The sequence below is a fragment of the Artemia sp. Qi Xiang Cuo genome, chromosome 4 (assembly GCF_049724085.1).
Source record: "Artemia sp. Qi Xiang Cuo chromosome 4, ASM4972408v1, whole genome shotgun sequence".
NCBI classification, from domain to species: Eukaryota; Metazoa; Arthropoda; class Branchiopoda; order Anostraca; family Artemiidae; genus Artemia; species Artemia sp. Qi Xiang Cuo.
In genome coordinates this window covers 15,923,585-15,943,634 of record NC_142797.1, presented here as the reverse complement: position 1 = coordinate 15,943,634, position 20,050 = coordinate 15,923,585, and the positions used below count along the sequence as shown (strand labels likewise).

The 20,050-nt window shown below is 36.0% G+C and overlaps 1 protein-coding gene across 2 annotated transcripts in view; it reads right to left on the bottom strand.

The window, feature by feature from the left end:
• Positions 1-20,050, bottom strand: part of LOC148952816 (uncharacterized) — a 147,117-nt gene that overhangs the window by 31,246 nt on the left and 95,821 nt on the right. For both annotated transcript variants that reach the window (XM_089087435.1, XM_089087434.1), the window contains exon 8: positions 7,231-7,376. In XM_089087435.1, coding sequence (XP_088943561.1) covers positions 7,231-7,376 — 146 coding nt within the window. The remainder of the gene's footprint in view (positions 1-7,230; positions 7,377-20,050) is intronic.

Here is a 20,050-nt window from a genome sequence, read left to right as displayed (position 1 = left end):
ATATATATATATATATATATATACATATATATATATATATATATATATATATATATATACACATACACTAACAACTCACCGCAGCACCAAGCCACCTGAGGCCAACACAGCTACGCACGATCCTCCTCCACCCCAATCTATTCCATACCTCCCTTTTTACACCCGCCCATGAAGATCCCATTTCCCTTTAATCCTTCTTTATGACGTCCTCCCACCCCAGACGGGGACGACCTGCTTTCCGTTTAGCCCTAGATGATTGGCCGAAAAGAACAACCTTCGGCAATCTGTCATCCTTCCTCCGCACAACGTGCCCCAACCACCTCAACCTTTCTTTCGTTATAGCCCTAGTGAGCGGTATTGAACCATATTTTTCGTAAAGTCTATTGTTTGAAATACGGTCAGTCAGTCGGGTACCCAGAACAATCCTTAAGCAATTTCTCTGAAAAACATCTATCAAATCTTCATCCGCTTTTCGGGGCGCCCATGCTTCAGAGCCACATTTGACCACCGCCATCACTTTAGCTTCTAATATTCTAATCTTGGTTTGCAGATTTATCTTCCTATTCTTCCAAACTTTTTTTTAACTGCGAAAAAACACCCTGAGCCTTGGTTATTCTATTTTTTAACATCTTTACTGCTCCCACCGTCTTAACTAATAATACTACCAAGGTAAGTGAAACTGCTCACCTGATCAATCTTTTTTATCACCCGACGTCACCTTTTCATCTTCATTTCTTCCTAGCCTTAGTGACTTAGTCTTCCTTATATTAATTTTCAATCCAATTCTAGCACCCTGAACTCGCAAAACCTCTAAAAGTTCATTTATTTTGCTGAAACTTTCATCTAGGATGCTTAAACCAGCAGCATAATCCAAGTCCAGGAGACTTTTTCCTCCCCATTTGATTCTGTGTTCTCCTATTGCCTTTCCTGTGCTCCTTAAAACAAAGTCCATCAAAATAATCCATATAAAGGGGATACATCACAGCCCTGCTTAACTCCTGATTTAATACAAAACCAGCTGCTAACCTCATTTCCTGCCTTAACCGCAGCAGTGTTATTCTCGTTCATAGCACTAATCTCTTCAATGGATTTGTCTGGTATACCATACAAGGATAAAACCTTTACTAAAGTTATTCTATGAACAGAATCGAACGCTTGCTCATAATCTATAAAACTGAAGACCAAAGGTGTTTGACAACTCAGGCACTTCTCAATTATGAGCCTAAGAGTGAAAATTTGGTCGACACGTCCTCTACCCTTTCTAAAACTGCACTGCTCTTCTCTTAAAACTTTGTCTACGGCATCTCTCAGTCTAAAAAGTATCATATTACTAAGTAATTTACTACCTACAGAGACCTAACTAATGCCTCGATAATTACCACACTCACTTTTATTACCTTTTTTATTAAGTGGCTTAATTAAGGTTTTCATAAAATCGTTAGGTACTTCCCCTTTTTCAAAACTTATATTCATAATCTTCAATAACTTATTTCTAACCTCAGAGCCACCATATTTAAGAAACTCAATTACCACCCTATCAGAACCCGGAACCTTATTATTCTTTAATCCTTTTAGTACTAATGCTAATTCCTCCTCACAAAACAAATCTTTCTTCACATCCAAAGTATCAAAAACTTTTTCATTTTCCTCTATATTTTTTCCTGCAACTCTATCTCGGTTAAGCAAGTTCTCAAAATGTTCGATCCATCTCTCTTTAGTTTTTTCCTTATCGCTAATGGTGATCACACTCCTATCTTTAACTGAGATAAGTCCGGATTGACTACTCTCTCTCAATTTGTTAACGTGCCAGTACAAAATTTTACTATTATCCTGTCTAGCTGCATCTTCCAGATCCTCGGCTTGTGTCGCTGTGATTCTCGCTGCCACTTATCTTTTAACTGCATATTTCTATGCTCCTAAATTTTGATTTTGACTTGTTCAAATTTTCGGTTTCGCTAATATTCTAGCTACATATCTCTTTGATCTTTATTTTCGTTTATCGTTGCTTCGGACATTTTTCAGTGCCTTTTGCCTTAGCTGCTTGGATTAGTCTTGTCACTTTTGATGGTCTAGGTTGTTCATTATTACCCGTCTTACATTTACATTTCTCAGGTTGTTCTCTGGATCTTGTCTTAGTTGATTGTCCAGTTTGTTTACTTTGAGCTTACAGTTTTGTCCTCTTTTCTTCTTGTTTTGTGATTGTTTGGTGCTTACCTTGATTTACGTTTGTATCCCCTAGATATTATGAAAATGCCTTTTGAAATTTACATCAGTGAATATGGGTACGTGAATGTACACATTTCTAAATTTTTGTTCTGCAATTGCTTGTAAACGGTTTTAAAATCCATTTTCATTGTGTCTTCACTTTTAATCAACATAATTGCTTAACTATTTAGTCTATACTGATTATTGTTGATATTAGGTAGTTTTTTTTCTTATTGGTTTAAGCCTGGAAAATGACCTCTCTCCAGAAACAACGCTTACTGGAATTGTTAAGAACGTTTCACAATTTTGAAAATCAATTGTTCATTTTAATGGAAGCACGAGGCCTCTTCAAACACAGGGCCCGATAGAGCCCATTCACTCCGATCGCCATTTATCCGGCCCTGGTCTTCAAAGGAAAGCTACATCTTCTTAACTCTTTGGTGCCATAAGTTTTAGCTTATTTTTGGCTGGCTTCTCGCCCACGTTTCTTTCTTTATTTGACATCTACTGCTTCCTAAAACTGCATGATTACGCATGAAGGTCCTTTCCATTAAAAATGGAATTTTGATTTTCCGTAATCTTTAAAGACATTTTAGCAATTCAAGCAATCAGATTTAATTTACACTGCCCTTATGAATTTAAATCAGTGCAACAAACATATAGACTAAATGTAAAATATAGACAGTCTTTTAAAAAACTTAATGAGAAAATCAACTGATGGCAATTGAGAATATCTAACAAAAAATCTTCTAACAGCAAATTCTTTGTTCTCACGGTCGTATATCTTCTAACTACAAATTTGTCTGTTCTTCATTTTCATTTTGATTCGTTCTTATCCTCATTGTCATGTGTCTTGTGACTGCATATTTTGTTTGTTCTTCACTTTCACTTTTGTGTCGTTGTGATTCTCGCTGTCACTGATCTTTTAACTGCATATTTCTATGCTCTTCAATTTCAATTTTGTCCTGTTCTAATTGTTGGTTTTGTTAATATTCTAACTACATATCTCTTTGATCTTTATTTTCGTTTATCTTATAGGTTTTAGCCTGGAAAATGACCTCTCTCCAGAAGCAACGCTTACTGGAATTGTTAAGAACGTTTCACAATTTCGAAAATCAATTGTTCATTTTAATGGAAGCGCGGGGCCCCTTCAAACACGGGGCCCGATTGGGCCCATTCGCTCCAATCCCCATTTATCTGGCCCTGGTCTTCAAAGAAAAACCATATCTTCTTAACTCTTTGGTGCCATAAGTTTGGGCTTATTTTTGGCTGGCTTCTCGCCCACGTTTCTTTTTTTTTATTTGACGTCTACTACTTCCTAAAACTGCATGATTACGCATGAAGATCCTTTCTATTAAAAATGGAATTTTCGATTTTCCCTCATTTTTAAAGACACTTTAGCAATTCAAGCAATCAGATTTCATTTACACTGTCCTTGTGAATTTAAATCAGTGTAATAAAGATATAGACTAAATGTAAAATATAGACAGTCTTTTAAAAAACTTAATGAGAAAATCAACTGATGCCAATTGAGAAAATCTAAGACCCTCAAAAGAAAAGATGGAAAAGGACAAATATCCAGAGAAAGACGTATTAGCAGCCCATGGAGTCATTCTGTCTACCTCAGCTCACATACTCACTTGGACATAGCAATAAAGGATTCGGGAGCACGACCGTGTGCAATAACCAACATAAAATTGCAAAAAGACGCAAGGCCGTACCCTGGGGGGGGGGAGGGGGTAGAGGGGATTGAATCCCCCCCGCCCCACCAAATGTTTGTCTGACACGTACAACGTAACAAAAACGGATATAAACAAATTTTTATGCATTTTTGAGTTTTTTTTTGTGTGTAAAACCCCCCGAAAAAAATTTTTAATTATTTTTTTTTCATTATTTTTTTCACATTATTTTTTTTAGCACGGTTTTACCCGAAATGTTCTGTTTGCAATTGATTGTCATTGCCTGTTACACTTTGCAGCAGACAACTGAACAATCAGTATTTGATGTTTACTAACGTAATGAGAACTAGTAACTTTGTGTGCGAATGATTTATGGGACAAAACGAAATAATCTTTGAGGATAACCAAGGTAAACATACATTTAAATTTTAACTGTTGTAATAGTATTTACTAGGGAAATTGTTTTCGAATTCCCTGAAGACTGGAATAAAGTAAAAAGCGTTTTAGCTGCTAAAAGGAATGTAAATGCAGGCTTGTAATCATTGGCGTCAATTCCGATAGATGGATAAATCGAGCGAAATTCCAAAACATCGTAGAATTAGGGGACAGGCACTTTGTACTGTGCGGGTAAAACGGTATATACCACAGTTTATAGAGTTATCCAGTAAGTTTATTGCAGATCATTTCTGGTCTTCATTCTCGGTACGAACAAAAAGCTCCTCCCACTTATTTCTACATTAGCGGGTTAGTCTGTTTCTGTCAATCAATGAGAAATGGTTACAAAGTGCATTATTCATAATAGCAGGTTTCCACTTGTTTCGTGTCCAAGAGAAATCTGACTTGTCTACCCATGAAAAGATCTAATGCCGCTTATGTTTATATCTGCAAAAACGTTCTCTGGAGCACTCGCACCTTGGTCCGGGTTTTTATAATGGGTGAGATAGGGTATGATCATACTGCTAATTCTATAAACTGTGGTATATACTATCAAATGATGTAGTGGAGATGTACCAACACTCAATTATTATTAAAGATGATTAATTATTTGTTATCATTTTCGTCCTAAAACAGCGAATAACCAAAAAATAGAAGCAATTTGCACTACTAAAAGCGCAGAAATGTATGATGCATAACGTTTATGCAAAATGTTTTATATTGTAAGGATATTTTAGGGTTTAAATTTGTTGTTATAGAATAAAGTTAAAAGTAAATAATTACTGATAATTGAGTTATTGAGCACGTAAAAAAAGAAAAATTACCCTCTGGAAAGTAAAAATTCTGCCGTTTTGTGCTGCAAAACAAAAAAGTTGTCGGTTGTGTTGTCGGGCATAAATGTTGTCGGTTGTGTTGTCGGCATGTGTTGTCGGCAAAAAAGTTGTCGGCAGAAATCGGTTGTGATAATCAAAGTGCAACATATTTCATTTTTGTAACTTTTCAGGAGAGCCAAAAAACGGAAAAAATGTTGTTGGTTGACCACTCTGAACCATGAGGCTTATGGGCATAAAAGGAACATATTCTAAACTAAATTTTTATGCTTTTTCCAGTGGTATAAATTAAATTCAAGTATTCTGACAGAATTCAAAATTATTCCATATTATGGCGTATGTCTCCTTTTTCCTTGGCAAAAAAGGAGACAAATACCAGGTCCCCATGTTATAGTCCTATAAGATAATCCTCTTCTGTCATTCTGAATTGCAACAAGACCTGATAAAAAAAAGATAAATACGCCACTTAGAGGCTTATGTCTCTTTTTTCGTAACGGTACAAGGTATGACAATTCTGACTGCACCATTCGATTCCTTGTGTTTAGTTTACCCATGACATATACATAACTCATTTTCGACTAAAATGGCATATGTCACACTTTTAATTACCGCAGTCGAAATGTTTTTGAGTAAATATTATGTGAAAGCCAATCAATTTATAATGGCTAGAAAGCTACAACGAAGTTAGTTTCAGATCGTGCTGTAAGAGAGTCCCAATGTCGAAAATTTGTGTCCAGACAGGCTTTTGGCCAAAAACTCCGATGCAGTCAATCGTTTTAGTTTTGTTGGAAAGGTATACACATACCCTCCCATTTTAAGAAGTCATACTACCAAACAGTGGTGCATATCACTGAAAAACTGCGTTACCTACGTAATCTTCTATACTAAGTGGCTAGCTCACACTCCGTTCATCATAACCTTTCATACTTAAACAAGTCCTTGCACACTAGACTAAGATAATTGGTCTAGTGTGTATTGCTTCTCCTCTTCACTGATAGAGGTTAAATTGGTCCCTGACTTCCAAAAGCAGAACGTCACATGAAATATTACTACTTACATTGCTTCTTACTTATTACTGGAAACACGAACCGTCACTTCTTACAATGTTGATTGAAATCCGAAGTCCTTTTTCTTAATCATTCCGACAGGTGGATGCAGAATTAGTGCTTAGGGATGCACCAACGAAACGTGGGCTCATTTAAAAATACCTGTTTTTGAGTTATTCATACGAAAAAATTAAAAAAACTGTCCCTGGAGCTTGAAAAACACATTATGCCTCCCTCTCCAACATTTTTCTACATGCCCTAACGACAAGAATATAGGAATACCATGGGTTTGTTCAATTTAAGATCTTTAAAGACACAACAACACTAGATCTTACTTCCTCCCAAGTTTGGTTAACATCTGGAATTTTTTTTTGGTAGAAATCCCGATGAAAACGATTGATGGACCCTCCACAACCCGAAAGAGGCTTAGCTATAGCTGGACAGCCCAAAGACACAACTAGGACAGTCGCTCTTATTTTCTATAAGGTTTAGTTAAGATATGACAACACCTTCTCGCAGATATGCAATCGAAAGTATTCAAAAGGCCTTCTCCCTGCACCTAAGAATCAGATTGTCACCACATTCTGTTCAATGAACTTCTGTGCCAGAGTCTCTTCTGGAGACTAAATTTTATAAAATTCAATCAAAATCGAAAATTCTACAGAAAAAATGAAAATTAAATTCCCAGATTGACCTATCCAGAAATGTTTACTAGAAATGAAAAAAGTATAAAATTTTTTATCTGGGTCGAAAAGATAGTCTTTTGCTCCAAACGAGTCCGAGGACCCCCTATAACTTTAGAATTCCCTTTCTTACCATTACCGAGCTCCACAACGCTGATTCCGATAGGGGAAAAAACGAAAGCTTTCGTGATACTTAAAAACACAAAGAAAATTTGCTTTGAGACTAGAAAACTAGATACAGACTAGAGTCAGCTGTGGATCACAATTTTTCGGAATACTGGCTAAAATCTCTGTTCTATTTCTGCGAAAGTTTTTTACTAATAGAAAAAAATGTACATGAATCAGTACGTACCTACAATCGACTGATAACTCCGTAATCCATGATTAGGATTCAGGGCACCACCACAATACCTGTCTTGTGTAGGTGATTCTCCATTGGCGGAACCACTGGGAATTAGAAGGTAATCTTGAACACAATATTTGGAAGAGACTCCAGAGCTAAAGAGTGAAAAGAGAAAATATGTTTTCAAATAAATGTGATCAACAAGGCATGATCGTCATCAAATAGTTGTCAGTTGCAAATGTTTATTCTAAATGTAGGGAGGGGGGGATTTTTTTACGGTCCCATCTGAGGAACATTAAAACTTCTTGGGAAGGTGTAAAGAAGGAGGCTTTGAATAGATTGGGATAAAGGAGTAGCGTGCGTAGTGTGTTGGCCTCAGGTGGCTCGGTGCTGCCGTAAGTTGTTAGTTATAGTACTACTAGTAGTAGTTATTAGTGCCAAAGTGTCATCAAACAGTTGTTGGTTGCCAAATCATGTCGGTGGAAAACACATCTCTGCATTAGATATCCCACCTTTCCTATCCAACAATTCGGTGTAACGAACCGTGAGCAATGAGTGACTCGTAACAGTTGCAGTGGCGTCCATTCAAGAAAATATTAGGAGGGAGGGAGTAAAATTTATTTTTCAAAATCCATGCGAAGGACAGTTTTTTTTAATCTGGTTCAATGTAAATACCGAAAAATGTATTTTTCAATGGAAATACCAAAAAAAGTTATTTTCTCATTAAAAATCTACTGGGGAAACGCAAAAGATCTAGGAAGTAAATTCAACCCTACCCCCTCTAATTGGTACGAATGAAGAGTAGTAACTGAAACTAAAAAATAGGGTTTTAACAACAGTATTTGCATTAAAAGAATTTACTAATAATGATGATTCGAAATATGTAAAGTTCAGTAGGCTTAAAGTTAGCCATCAAAAGTTAAAAGCCTGAAAAGGTTAGTTTGATTTAAAAAAAAGGATAAACAACCCCAAAAAGGGATGAGTTCTCGATGAAAATTACACAACCGAATTTAGTATATTAGAGAACCCTGTTGTAGAGAGTTCAACTTCCAATATAGCTATGAAATACTGTACTTTCTTTTAGAAGAACGGTAACAGACGCGTATTTATTCGCTTATTCCTCTTTCCAGGGATGATTGCGGCACATTAGTGATTCTAGTATTTCGGAAGAAGATTCATTACAACAGAAGTTGAAAGTTCCAAGACCTTTTAAAGATGGAAAAGAGATCGTACCACAGTCGTTTGTTTCTGAACATGCAAGCAGCCCATTGTCACTTGAAAGCTTAACGGAATATTTAAAAACCGTGTATTGTGATGTACAGTTGTGCACAAGCAGTTAGAGAGGAGGGTTAGTGGTTCTTTTTGCGCGCGTGTGTGCAGGGGGGCTGGGGGCTGAATTATTTTTTGGCACTCGGACAAACATATAAGAAGAGGGAGGGGATGGTTTCTCTACTCGTCTCCCTTAGTTCTAGGGAGCATTACTGGGCCTGTAATATGGGTCCTGTGGGATGCAGGGCCCTCTTATTGCAAAACCATACTAGATGTAGCATTAAAAACTGTACTTTGACTTGTTTTGAAAAGATGACCTAGACAGGTTATGACTTTGGGAAAATTCGTTTAGAGCCTAACTAAAAAAAAAAAACATCTCTCATATGAGTGACCTCAGATTCATATTCATCAAGCCTGCCACGTACCAGGGACCAAGCAAAGCTCGGTCTACTGGTGCTAAATATATATTTGTGCATTGGGGTCAACTCGACCCAAGGACTTAATGTAATTTTCAAGCTGATAAAAAAAGTTCAAATACTTGCCTTTTTTCGGGAAAATCGGTTCTCTGAACCAAACGCAATTCATATAATTTAGGGCTCTTTCCTTCGTGGATATGTGGGTAATGTCATACACATAGGCATGCTTTTTGAATTTTGTGAATATCCAAAAATTTTGATCTGGTGCCATGGGGGGGGGGATAATCGGCTGCTTGGAAACAAAAGAAAAGCTGACTGCCCTTTTTTACTTTTGACCTTAAAAAGTCTCCCAAGACTTTCAGTTTCCGATCGAATGAGCCCCCTTCCAAGTTTCTATGACCCCCTGTGTGGTTGCAGAAATACGAAGTGGCAGGAAAAAAAAATTCAGAAGGAAAAAAAATTTTCCTTCTTCACTTTTCACCATGTCACCGCTAGTGCTCTGATACAATGCAACTTTAAAATTAAACTACTAAAAAAAAATGGCTGTTAAATTATGCCACTTTCGAAATGAAATATTTTTGTTAGATATTAATCGAACATGATTAAAAATATTTCAAAATTAAAACGCACTTTTTGTTTCGAAGGCCAGAACTTTCATGCACCAGCTTAACCCAAGTCTGTCGCCTTAGACCACTCAGCCATTCTGATTTACAAACAGCTCGGTTTTAAGAATAACATCAATTTGGGGTTGTTTTTTAAATATTAATTTGCTAGCTACAAGAAGTTAAGAAGAAGCTGTCAAACATCCACGAAGCATTAATTTTTGAATTGAATAGTATGTTTTTATTAAACTTATTCCTACTACTAAAAAATCGTAAGAAGCTATGTGTTACCCTGAAGTTTGTGCTCCTTTAGAGGTTTAAAACAAAAACTTTGATGGTAGCGATTACTGCATTTAGAAAGAATATTGTAAGGCATCAATTGTATCTGTCATTTAACATTTTTGCAAATAAGTATAAAAAAAATCTGAAATTTACCGAATGTTTCGAATTACTCTATGAGTTTTTAGTACTTTGATTCTGGCTAATTTAGGCTTGAAAATTGAACTACAAAAGAAATTTTAGCTTAAAGCAGATGGTAGCGATTACTGCATTTGGAAAGAGCATTGTAAGGTATCAAATTGTATCTGTCATTTAGCATTTTTGCAAATAAATACAAAAAAATCTGAAATTTACCGAATGTTTCGAATTACTGTATGAGTTTTTAGTACTTTGATTGTGGCTAATTTAGGCTTGAAAATTGAACTACTAAAGAAATTTTCATTAAATATTGGCACTTTCGAAATGAATCATGTTTTCTAGGGATTAATCGAAAATTATTAAAAAACACTTCAACGTAAAAAAATTGTCAGAAGTGGGATTTGAACCCACGCCCTCTTTCGAGGACCAGAACACTCATGAGCAAGGTTTCCCTTGAGTCTGGCGCCTTAGACCACTCGGCCATCCTGACATGCTAGGTAAAATGTTTTAATCAATTGGTCAAATATGAGAATTTCTTTCTCTATTCACTATCTGAAAGAAGCTTATTTTGAGAGCTTTAATAGATACACACATTTGGAAAAGATGACTGTCAAATTTCAACGATTTATCTATTTCTGAATTTAACTGGGGATGGGGGGTAATTTTATTCTGGGTAAAATTCTATTTTAGCTACTCTTGGCTATCTTGGAAACTGGTTAGGTTAGGAAAATGAAACTTTCAGGGATGGGTTTGCCGGCTATAGTATGTCACAGGAAGGTATTTTGAAGTACATACCTCGCTTCTTCTCCCTCTAGAGGTTCATAAAATTTGCCTACATGACAGGTATATACCCATTGAAATTTTGACAACAACATTTTACCTTAATTTTCAGTTATCAGTTTCTTTTTCTCTGGCTTTAGCTCTGAAAATGCAATTTCAGTTATTTTAGCAGAATTTTAAGACATATAAATAGTTTATTTCCAAAATTTAGGAAATGTATTTGCATATCTTTAAAAACCTTATAAATTGGGATTGAGCAAAGTTGTGAAGCTGAAAACTATTTTGTTGTACTTCATTTGAGCAGAAGATCTATTTTGCACGGTTTCACTTCTATAACTCACATATTTTTAAAGGTCATCAAAGGTCAGGACCCTCTAGAGGGAGAAGGAGTGGAGGTGGATGCTTCAAAATATCTTCCCAGGACATACTTTAGCCTGTAGACCCATCCCTGAAAGTTTCATTTTCTTAACCTAACCCCTTTCCAAGATAGTCAAAAGTAGCTAAAGTCGAAATTTACCTTATTCTGTTTCGGTGATTGTTCATGGTTTAGATGAGGGTAGGGTAGATTCCTACAAAAGTGCATTTTAATGGACACACTGCTTACTCTTCATACGGCTTCAGATAAAGAGGTGGGGGGAGTAGGAATTAATTTAAATGTTTCTCTATGCAGCTAAAATCTTACATTCCAATATCTAACAGCACAAAGGTGGAAAAGCCAAGGCAGGTCATCACAGCCCGCCAGGAAATTTCTTTGGGGTGGCAAATACTGTTATGAACTTATTTTTCAGCAATTTGAAATGCAAATATTTTTCTTTTTGTAGTGCTTCTATATGTTTCTATATGTTTCTAAATATTTTTCTATATGAAGTACTTCAATATATTTAAACAAATGTATGTAATGTATTTATCGATAAGAAAATCCTATTTCAGGGGTTGTGATGGCTTCAGTTATGCAGAAGATCGAAAGTCTCACAGAATTTCCATCAATAATACAAACAATAATACTCCTTTTCATCCAGCCGAAATTCTTTAGTAGTAATTAAATAAAAATTTTTTTTTTTTTTTTAACTGAAAGAAAGGAACGACGTTAAAACTTAAAACGAACAGAAATTATTCCGTATATGAAAGGGGCTGTCCCCTCTTCAACGCCTCGCTCTTTACGCTAAAGTTCTTCCACGTTTAAAAAAAATAGATTTGTGAGAAAGTCAAACTTTAGCGCAAAGAGCGAGGCGTTTAGCAGGGGACAGCCCCTTTCATATACGGAATAATTTCTGTTCGTTTTAAGTTTTAACGTCGTTCCTTGCTTTCAGTTAAAAAATTTTTTTTTTTTTATTTAATTTTTGAAAGTTTTTGAATTAATACAGGTTTTGATTTTGGCTCAACGTACATGAATAATTAAAACAAAATTTGAATATTAATTTTACTTTTATTTGGTTAAATGGCTTTCTCAAAACCTGTTTAATTTTATTTAAGAACGTTTTTATTAGTAATAAATATATGTAACTTATGAATTAACTTACGCAACGAACTTCTATATTCATATATTTTTAATACGTATATTAGAGGGTTCGCCCCCTAGTCAATACTTTGCTTTTTAAGCTAAGGTTCGAATTTTGTTCCAATTCTTTAAAAATGCCCCCTTAATCACCCCTTAATTAGAATAAATAGCTCTTATCAAAGTACTAAATAATCTCTGGCTTAAAGAGCGAGGTATTGACTAGGGGGTTAACCCAATCATATACGTAATGTTTTCTGTCGTTTTAAGTTTTGATGTTGCTCCTTACTTTCAGTTGAAAAGTTTTTTTAAATCTAATTTCTGATCGTTTTTTAAATAATACTGGGAAATCCGGCACCCCCTTCATAGCAATGTCCCTTCCCCCATGAAAACTTCCTCCATGGCAAGATCCTCCCACATAACCCCCGACCCACTCCCCCCCACTACCAGAAAAAATCCCCCCTGAAAACGTCTGTATACTTCCCAATAACCAATACTATATGTTAACATAGGGTAAAGTTCATAACTTTTAGCCCTCCCCCCGGGGACCTCGGGGGATTAAGTCATCCTAAAAGACATATTTATCATATTTTCGACCATGCTGAACAAAATGGCTATCTCAAAATTTTGATAGGGTGACTTTGGGAAAAAACGAGCGTGGGAGGGGGCCTAGTTGCTCTCCATTTTTTTGGTCAATTAAAAAGGGCACTAAAACTTTTAATTTTCGTTAGAATGAGCCCTCTCACGATATTCTAGGACTACTGGGTCGATACGATTACCCTTGGGAAAATAAAAACAAAAAAAAACAACAAATAAACAAATAAATATGCATCCGTGATCTTTCTTCTGGCAAAAAATGCAAAATTCCACATTTTTGTAGATAAGAGCTTGAAACCTCTGCAGTAGGGTTCTCTGATACGCTGAATATGATGGTGAGATTTTCACAAAGGTTCTATAACTTTTAGGGGGTCTTTTCCCCTTTTTTCGAAAATCAGCCAAATTTTCTCAGGTGCGTAACTTTTGATAGGTAGGACTAAACTTAATGAAGCTTATATATTTGAAATCAGCATTAAAATATGATTATTTTGATGCATCTATTGGTATCAAAATTCCGTTTTCTACAGTTTTGGTTACCATTGAGCCGGGTCGCTCCTTACTTACAGTTCATTACCACGAACTGTTTGATATTAACAAGGACTTTACACCAAAATTATTCCTCATAGCCAATTTTTTAAGTATATTCAAATTTTATCCAAAATTTAAATTGCAAATTTAAACATAGGGCGGTACTAATCAACGTACAATTATTGATTTACACAGTTTATAAGCCATTAACCAGGGATTCAAGGGCCCGGTACCTCAAATTATATCTTGGTCAGGCCTTGGTATGATTTGGAAAACAATCAGAAATTAAATAAAAAAAAGAGCTTATCAACTGAAAGCAAGGAACAGATTTAAAACCTATTCAAACAGATTATTCTTTGTATGACGGGGGCTGTCTCTTCCTTAGCTCCTAACTCTTTTCTGTGAAGTTTGGCACTTTTCCAAATTATTGAAGAAAATTTGCAATTGGAAATTTTTTTTTTCATAGTACTAAAAAACTCTTGTTTAATGAGCAAGGTGCTGAGAAGGGGGCTCTCCCCTTATATACAGAGTAATTAACATTGTTTTAAGTTTTGAACTTGCTTCTTACTTTAGGTGAAAAATATTTTCTATTTGTTTAATTACATTTCATGAAACTGTAAAGTTTTATTAATTCCATACTTTTGGTAACGCAAAAAAAACGATCAATATTTCAATGATCTCTGTTTGGATTACGATGGGTAACCAAACAGTCCGTGGTAACGAACTGTAAGTAAGGAGTGACCTATCTCAATAGCAATCAAAACTCTAATAAACGAAATTTTGATACCAATAGATATATCAAAAGAATTGGTTTATTATTCCCATTCGAAATATAAGTTTCATTAAGTTTAGTTTTACCCATCAAAATCTACGAACCTGAGAAAATTAGTTTGATTTTCAAAAAATTGTTCTTAAAGTCATAGAATTTTAATAAAAATCACACTGTCAGATTCAGCGTATCAAAGAACAATACTGCAGAGGTTTCAAGCTCATATCTGTAAAAATGTGGAGTTTTGTAATTTTGCCAGAAGAAAAATCACGGATGTGTGTTTATTTGCATTTTTTTCCCAGGGGTGATAGTATCGACCAAATGGGCCTAGAACGTCGGGAGAGGGCTTATTCTAACGGAAATGAAAGGCCTAACGGAAAGAGGTCAACTAGGCCCTCTCCCACGCTCATTTTTTCCCAAAATTGTCCGATCAAAATTTTGAGATATCTTATTTGTTTAGCATGGTTGAAAGACCCAATAACTATGTCTTTGGAGATAAAATGACCCCTACAGCCCAAGGGGAAAAGTTTTTAAGTTATAAAATTTTCCCATTGTTTTATTTGTTATTGGGAAGCATGCATACGTTTTTCGGGTGGGTAGGGGAGGACGAATTTTCCACTCCAAGAATTTTCCATGGAGAGGGAACTTTTCAGGGGGTTAATTTTTTCAGGGGAAACTTTACACTAGGTGAATTTGCCAGAAATTCTGTACGAAATTTCTTTATATTATTATATAAATATGTCTTGCTTTCTCTTTACCGATTCAATTTTACACGTGGAGATGTTAAGGGTAATTGTCCGGGGTAAATTTTGGCCAGTACTGAATTGTCCAGAGGATATTTCTATGGGGGGGGGGGATTTTTCCGTGGAGGTGGAGCCAGGTATCCTGGCGCTATTTAAAAAACACTCAGAAATTAAAAAAATGAGTTTTTCCAACTGAAAGTAAGGAACAAAATTAAAACTTAAAACGAACAGAGATTCTTCGGTATAAAAAGGGGGTTTTGCCCCTCCTGAACACCTCGCCCTTTACGCTACTGTTTAAATTTTGTCCCAATTCTTGAAAAACGACTCTTGAAACACAGGGGCGTTTAATTAGAACGATGAATAACCTTTTTTAAAGTGCCGAAAAACTGTAGCTTGGTAAATTTTCGCCAGGATTGAATTGGCCAAGGGACATTTCTATGGGGAGAGGGATTTTTCCGTGGAAGTGGAGCTAGGTATTTTGGTGTTATTTAAAAAGCGATCAGAAACTTGAAAAAAACAAGTTTTTTCAACTGAAAGTACGGAGCAACATCAAGACTTAAAACGAACATAAATTATTACGTATATGTGGAGGGTGGCCCCCTCTTCAACATCTCGCTCTTTACGATAAAGTTTAAATTTGTCCCAATTCTTTAAAAACGACTCCTGAAACAAATGGGTCGTTTAATTAGGACAATAAGTAACTTTTTTTAAAGTTCCGAAAAACTATAACGTGAAGAGCGAGGCTTTGAGGAGGGGGGATCCCCCCTCTTATACGTCATAAATTATGTTCGTTTTAAGTTTTAATGTTGCTCCTTACTTTCAGTTGAAAAAACTTGTTTTTTTCAAGTTTCTGATCGTTTTTTAAATAACGCCAAAATCCCTAGCTCCACCTCCACGGAAATATCTCTTAATGAAGCTTAGAGACAAACAATTTTCTAAAGGCAATGGAAAAAAGTAAAAGTACATAAAAATGAAAAATGCGTAATTACCACAAAATACACAAAACAATAGCCTACTTACAAAAACTAAGATATGAAATCCCATCATTCAGTTCTGTTGAGAAATGCCGAAGCGCCGAAGCGGACGGATATAAAACAGTTCGTGATAACGAACTGTAAGTAAGGACCGATCCGGCTCAATAGTAACCGAAACTTTTAAAGACAGAATTTTGATACCAATGGATACATCAAAATAACTAAATTCTTATGCTTATTTCAAACATATAAGTTCCATCAAGTTTAGTCTTACCCATCAAAAGTTACGCGCCTGAGAAAATTTGCCTTGTTTTCGAAAAAAGGGAGAAACAACCCCTAAAAGTCATAGCATTTTAATGAAAATCACCCCATCAGATTCAGCGTATCAGAGAACCCTAATATAGAAGTTTCAAGCTCCTATCTAAAAAAATGTGGAATTTTGTATTTTTTGTCAGAAGAAAGATCACGAATGCGGGTTTATTATTTTTTTATTTTTTTTTTTTTTTGATTTCCCCAGGGGTGATCGTATCGATCCACTAATCCTAGAATATCGTGAGAGGGCTCATTTGAACGGAAATTAAAAGTTCTAGTGCCCTTTTCAAGTGACCAAAATTATTGGAGGGCAACTGGGCCCCCTCCCACGCTTTTTTCCCTGAAGTCACCCAATCAAAATTTTGAGATATCCATTTTGTTCAGCATTGTCGAAAATTTAATTAATATGACTTTGAGGATGACTTAATCCCCCACAGTTCCCAGGAGAAGGGCTGTAAGTTATAAACTTTGCCCATTTTTTACCTATAGAATTGGTTATTCGGAACTATACAGGTGTTTTCCGGAAGATTTTTTTTCTGGTAGGGGGGGGGGGGTTCGGAGTAGGAATTACGGGGAGCATCTGTCGATGGAGGATGTTTCCTTGGGGGCAGAGACATTTCTATGAAGGGGACACCAGATTTCCCAGCATTATTTAAAAAACGATCAGAAATTAAATAAAAAAAACAATTTTTTTAACTGAAAGTAAGGAGCATAAAACTTAAAACGAACAGAAATGATTACGTATACATATATATATATATATATATATATATATATATATATATATATATATATATATATATATATATATATATATATATATATATATATATAGAATTTCATAATATAGAAATTCGTTTTACCTAAGTTAATTCGTAAGTTACGTCAGAACAAAATTTCGAGATAGCCATTTAGCCAAAAAAAGGAAAATTAATATGCGAATTTCATTTTAATTATTCATGTACGGTGAGCCAAAATCAAAGCTGCATTAATTCAAAAACATTCAGAAATTAAATAAAAAAAAAACTAGTTCTTTTAACTGAAAGTAAAAAAAGTTTCTGTTCGTTTTATATTGACATAGTCTTTTCAGGGAAAAAGAAAATAATACTATGAATCTTTTCGTTTTTTTTAAGACTTCACATGTCGGCCTGTTATTTGCGTACTGGAGAAACATTTTCAGTGACTTTCAACAGCATACACCCTCTAAAACATCTGGACACAAATAGTAGTGTTTAATTTCGTTTCATACTACCTCTAGTTGACCTGAAATGGAAAAATTGATACCGTTCGCCAAAAAAAATCTGCTTACTTTCTTTGATAGCTTGGAAACACTTGCACTATTTTTACTTGGTTAAATTTTAAGAGCAGAAGTAGCCCCGAAAGTTTGAACATAATACCCTCAGCTGTTCTTGGGATACTGCTGAGATGCCTTATTGGGAAGAAGCATTAACACAGTGCATTTTTGATTTAATCTTAAGGCAACATTTAGTTTTTAAACATAAAGGCAAATGGGAGGGTGGGCGTGGTAGGGGGATCAGTTGCCCTCCACTCACTTTCGACTATCAAAACGTGCATCAGCCCTTTGTATTTTCAATCGAATGAGCCCTTTTCGAAGTTCCTACGACAACTCCTTCGATACGAAGTGCCCTGGTCTAAACAACAACAACAACAACAAAAAAAAAAAAAAAAAAATCATACATTATACCCACATCGATCTTCAATTTAAGAATTTCAAGCCTTCCAATCACTTTCGACTATTAAAAAGGGCACTCGGCCTTTCGATTTCCAATCGAATGAGCCCTTTTTTGAGTTTCTGCGACAATGCTTTCTATTAACACCATGTATGCCCCCATGGCATAAATTACAACCCTTACTATAAGGGCTGTAAAAGTGGTTGTCATCCTCAAAAACCTAATTTCCAGAACTTTAAACTACGTTAAACAAAATGGCTATCTCAAAATTTTGTTTGGATGTGTTTGGGAAAATGGTGGGCGTGAGAGGGGCGTTAGTCCCCCTCCCATCACTTTCAACTATTAAAAACGGTACTAGCCCTTTCAATTTCCAATCAAATGAGCCCTTTTGAAGTTTCTATGACAATGCTTTCAATAAAAACCTTATGTGCTCCCAGGGCATAACTTACAGCCCTTGCCAAGACGGCTGGGGTCGTCATCCTCAAAGACCTAATTTCCAGAACTTTCTACTACATTGAACAAAATGGCTATCTGAAAATTATGATTGGATGTTTTTGGGTGAATGGTGCAGGTGAGAGGGTGGTTAGTTACCCTCTAATCACTTTCTACTATTAAAAAGGGGACTAGCCCTTTGAATTTCCAATTGAATGAGCCCCTTTTGTAGTTTTTAAGACAACTTACGACAACGAATGAGTCCTTTTTCAAGTTTCTGTGACAATATTTTCAATAAAAACCTTATATGCTCCCAGGGCATAACGTGCTCTTGGGGCTCTGGGGAGTTTGTCATCCTTAAATACATAGTTGTCAGACCTTTCAACTACATTGAACAAAATGGCCATATCTAAACTTTGATTGACTGTGCTTGGGAAAATGGGCGTGAGAGGGGGGTCAATAACTCTCCACTCACTTTCGACAATTAAAAAGGTAATTTCAATTTCCAAACAAATGAGCCCTTTTTGAAATTTCTACAGAAATTTCTACTTTCTATATAAACCTGATATGCCCCCAGGGCATAAATTACAACCCTCGCATTGAGGGCTCTGAGGGAGTTATCGTCCTCAAAGACCTAATTTCCATTTGACTACGTTGAAGGAAATGGATATATCAAAATTTTGATTGGATGTTTTTGGAGAAATTATGGGCGTGAGAGGGAGGTTAGTTGTCCTTCAATCACTTTCAAATATTAAAAGGGTACTAGCCCTTTCGATTTCCAATTGAATGAGCCGTTTTTGATGTTTTTACAACATCACTTTCTATAAAAACCTTATATGCCCCCAGGACATAACTTAAAACCCTTGCCCTGAGGGTTGTGGGGGAGTGTCCTTCTCAAAAACATATTTTCTATCTGGAAATCAACTAGCCTACGCTAAACCAAATTACTTTCTAAAAATTTTGATTGGATGTGTTAGGTTTAATGATGGACGTTGGGGGGGGGGCCTCTAGTTGCCCTCCAATCACTTCGATTATGAAACATGGTATTAGACCTTTGAATGTCAAATCGAATGAGCCTGTATTGAAGTTTCTACGACAACCCCTTCTATAAAAACCTTATGTATCCCCCGGCCATAACTTAAAGCTCTTGCCATGAGGGTTTTGGGGGAGGGTCCTCCTCAAAAAGATATTTTCTATCTGGAAATCAGCTACGCTGACAAAATGCCTATCTCAAAATTTTGATTGGAAGTGTTTGGGGGAATGACGGGCGGGGGAGGGGGCTAGTTGCCCTCCAATCACTTTCGACTATTAAAAAGGGCACTAGCCCTTTCAGTTTCCAATCGAATGATCCTGTTTTGAAGTTTCTACGACAATGCCTTCTATAACAGCCTTATATACCCCCAGGATATAACTTAAAACCCTTGCCCTGAGGGTTGTGGGGGAGTGTCCTCCTCAAAAACCTTTTTTCTATCTGGAAATCAAATATGTTGAACAAAATGGCCATATCACAATTTTGATTGGGTGTGTTTGGGGGAAGGATGGGCGTGGGGGGGGGGGAGCTAGTTACCTTCCAATCCCTTTCTACTATTAAAAAGGGCACTAGCCCTTTGAATTTCCAATCAAGTGAGGCTTTTTTAAAGTTTCTACGACAACGCCTTCTATAAAAACCTTATATGCCCTTAGGGCATAACTTAAAACCCTTGCTCTGAGGGTTGTGGGGGAGTCTCCTCCTCAAAAACACATTTTCTATCTAGAAATCAACTACGCTGAACAAAATGGCTGTCTCAAAATTTTGATTGGATGT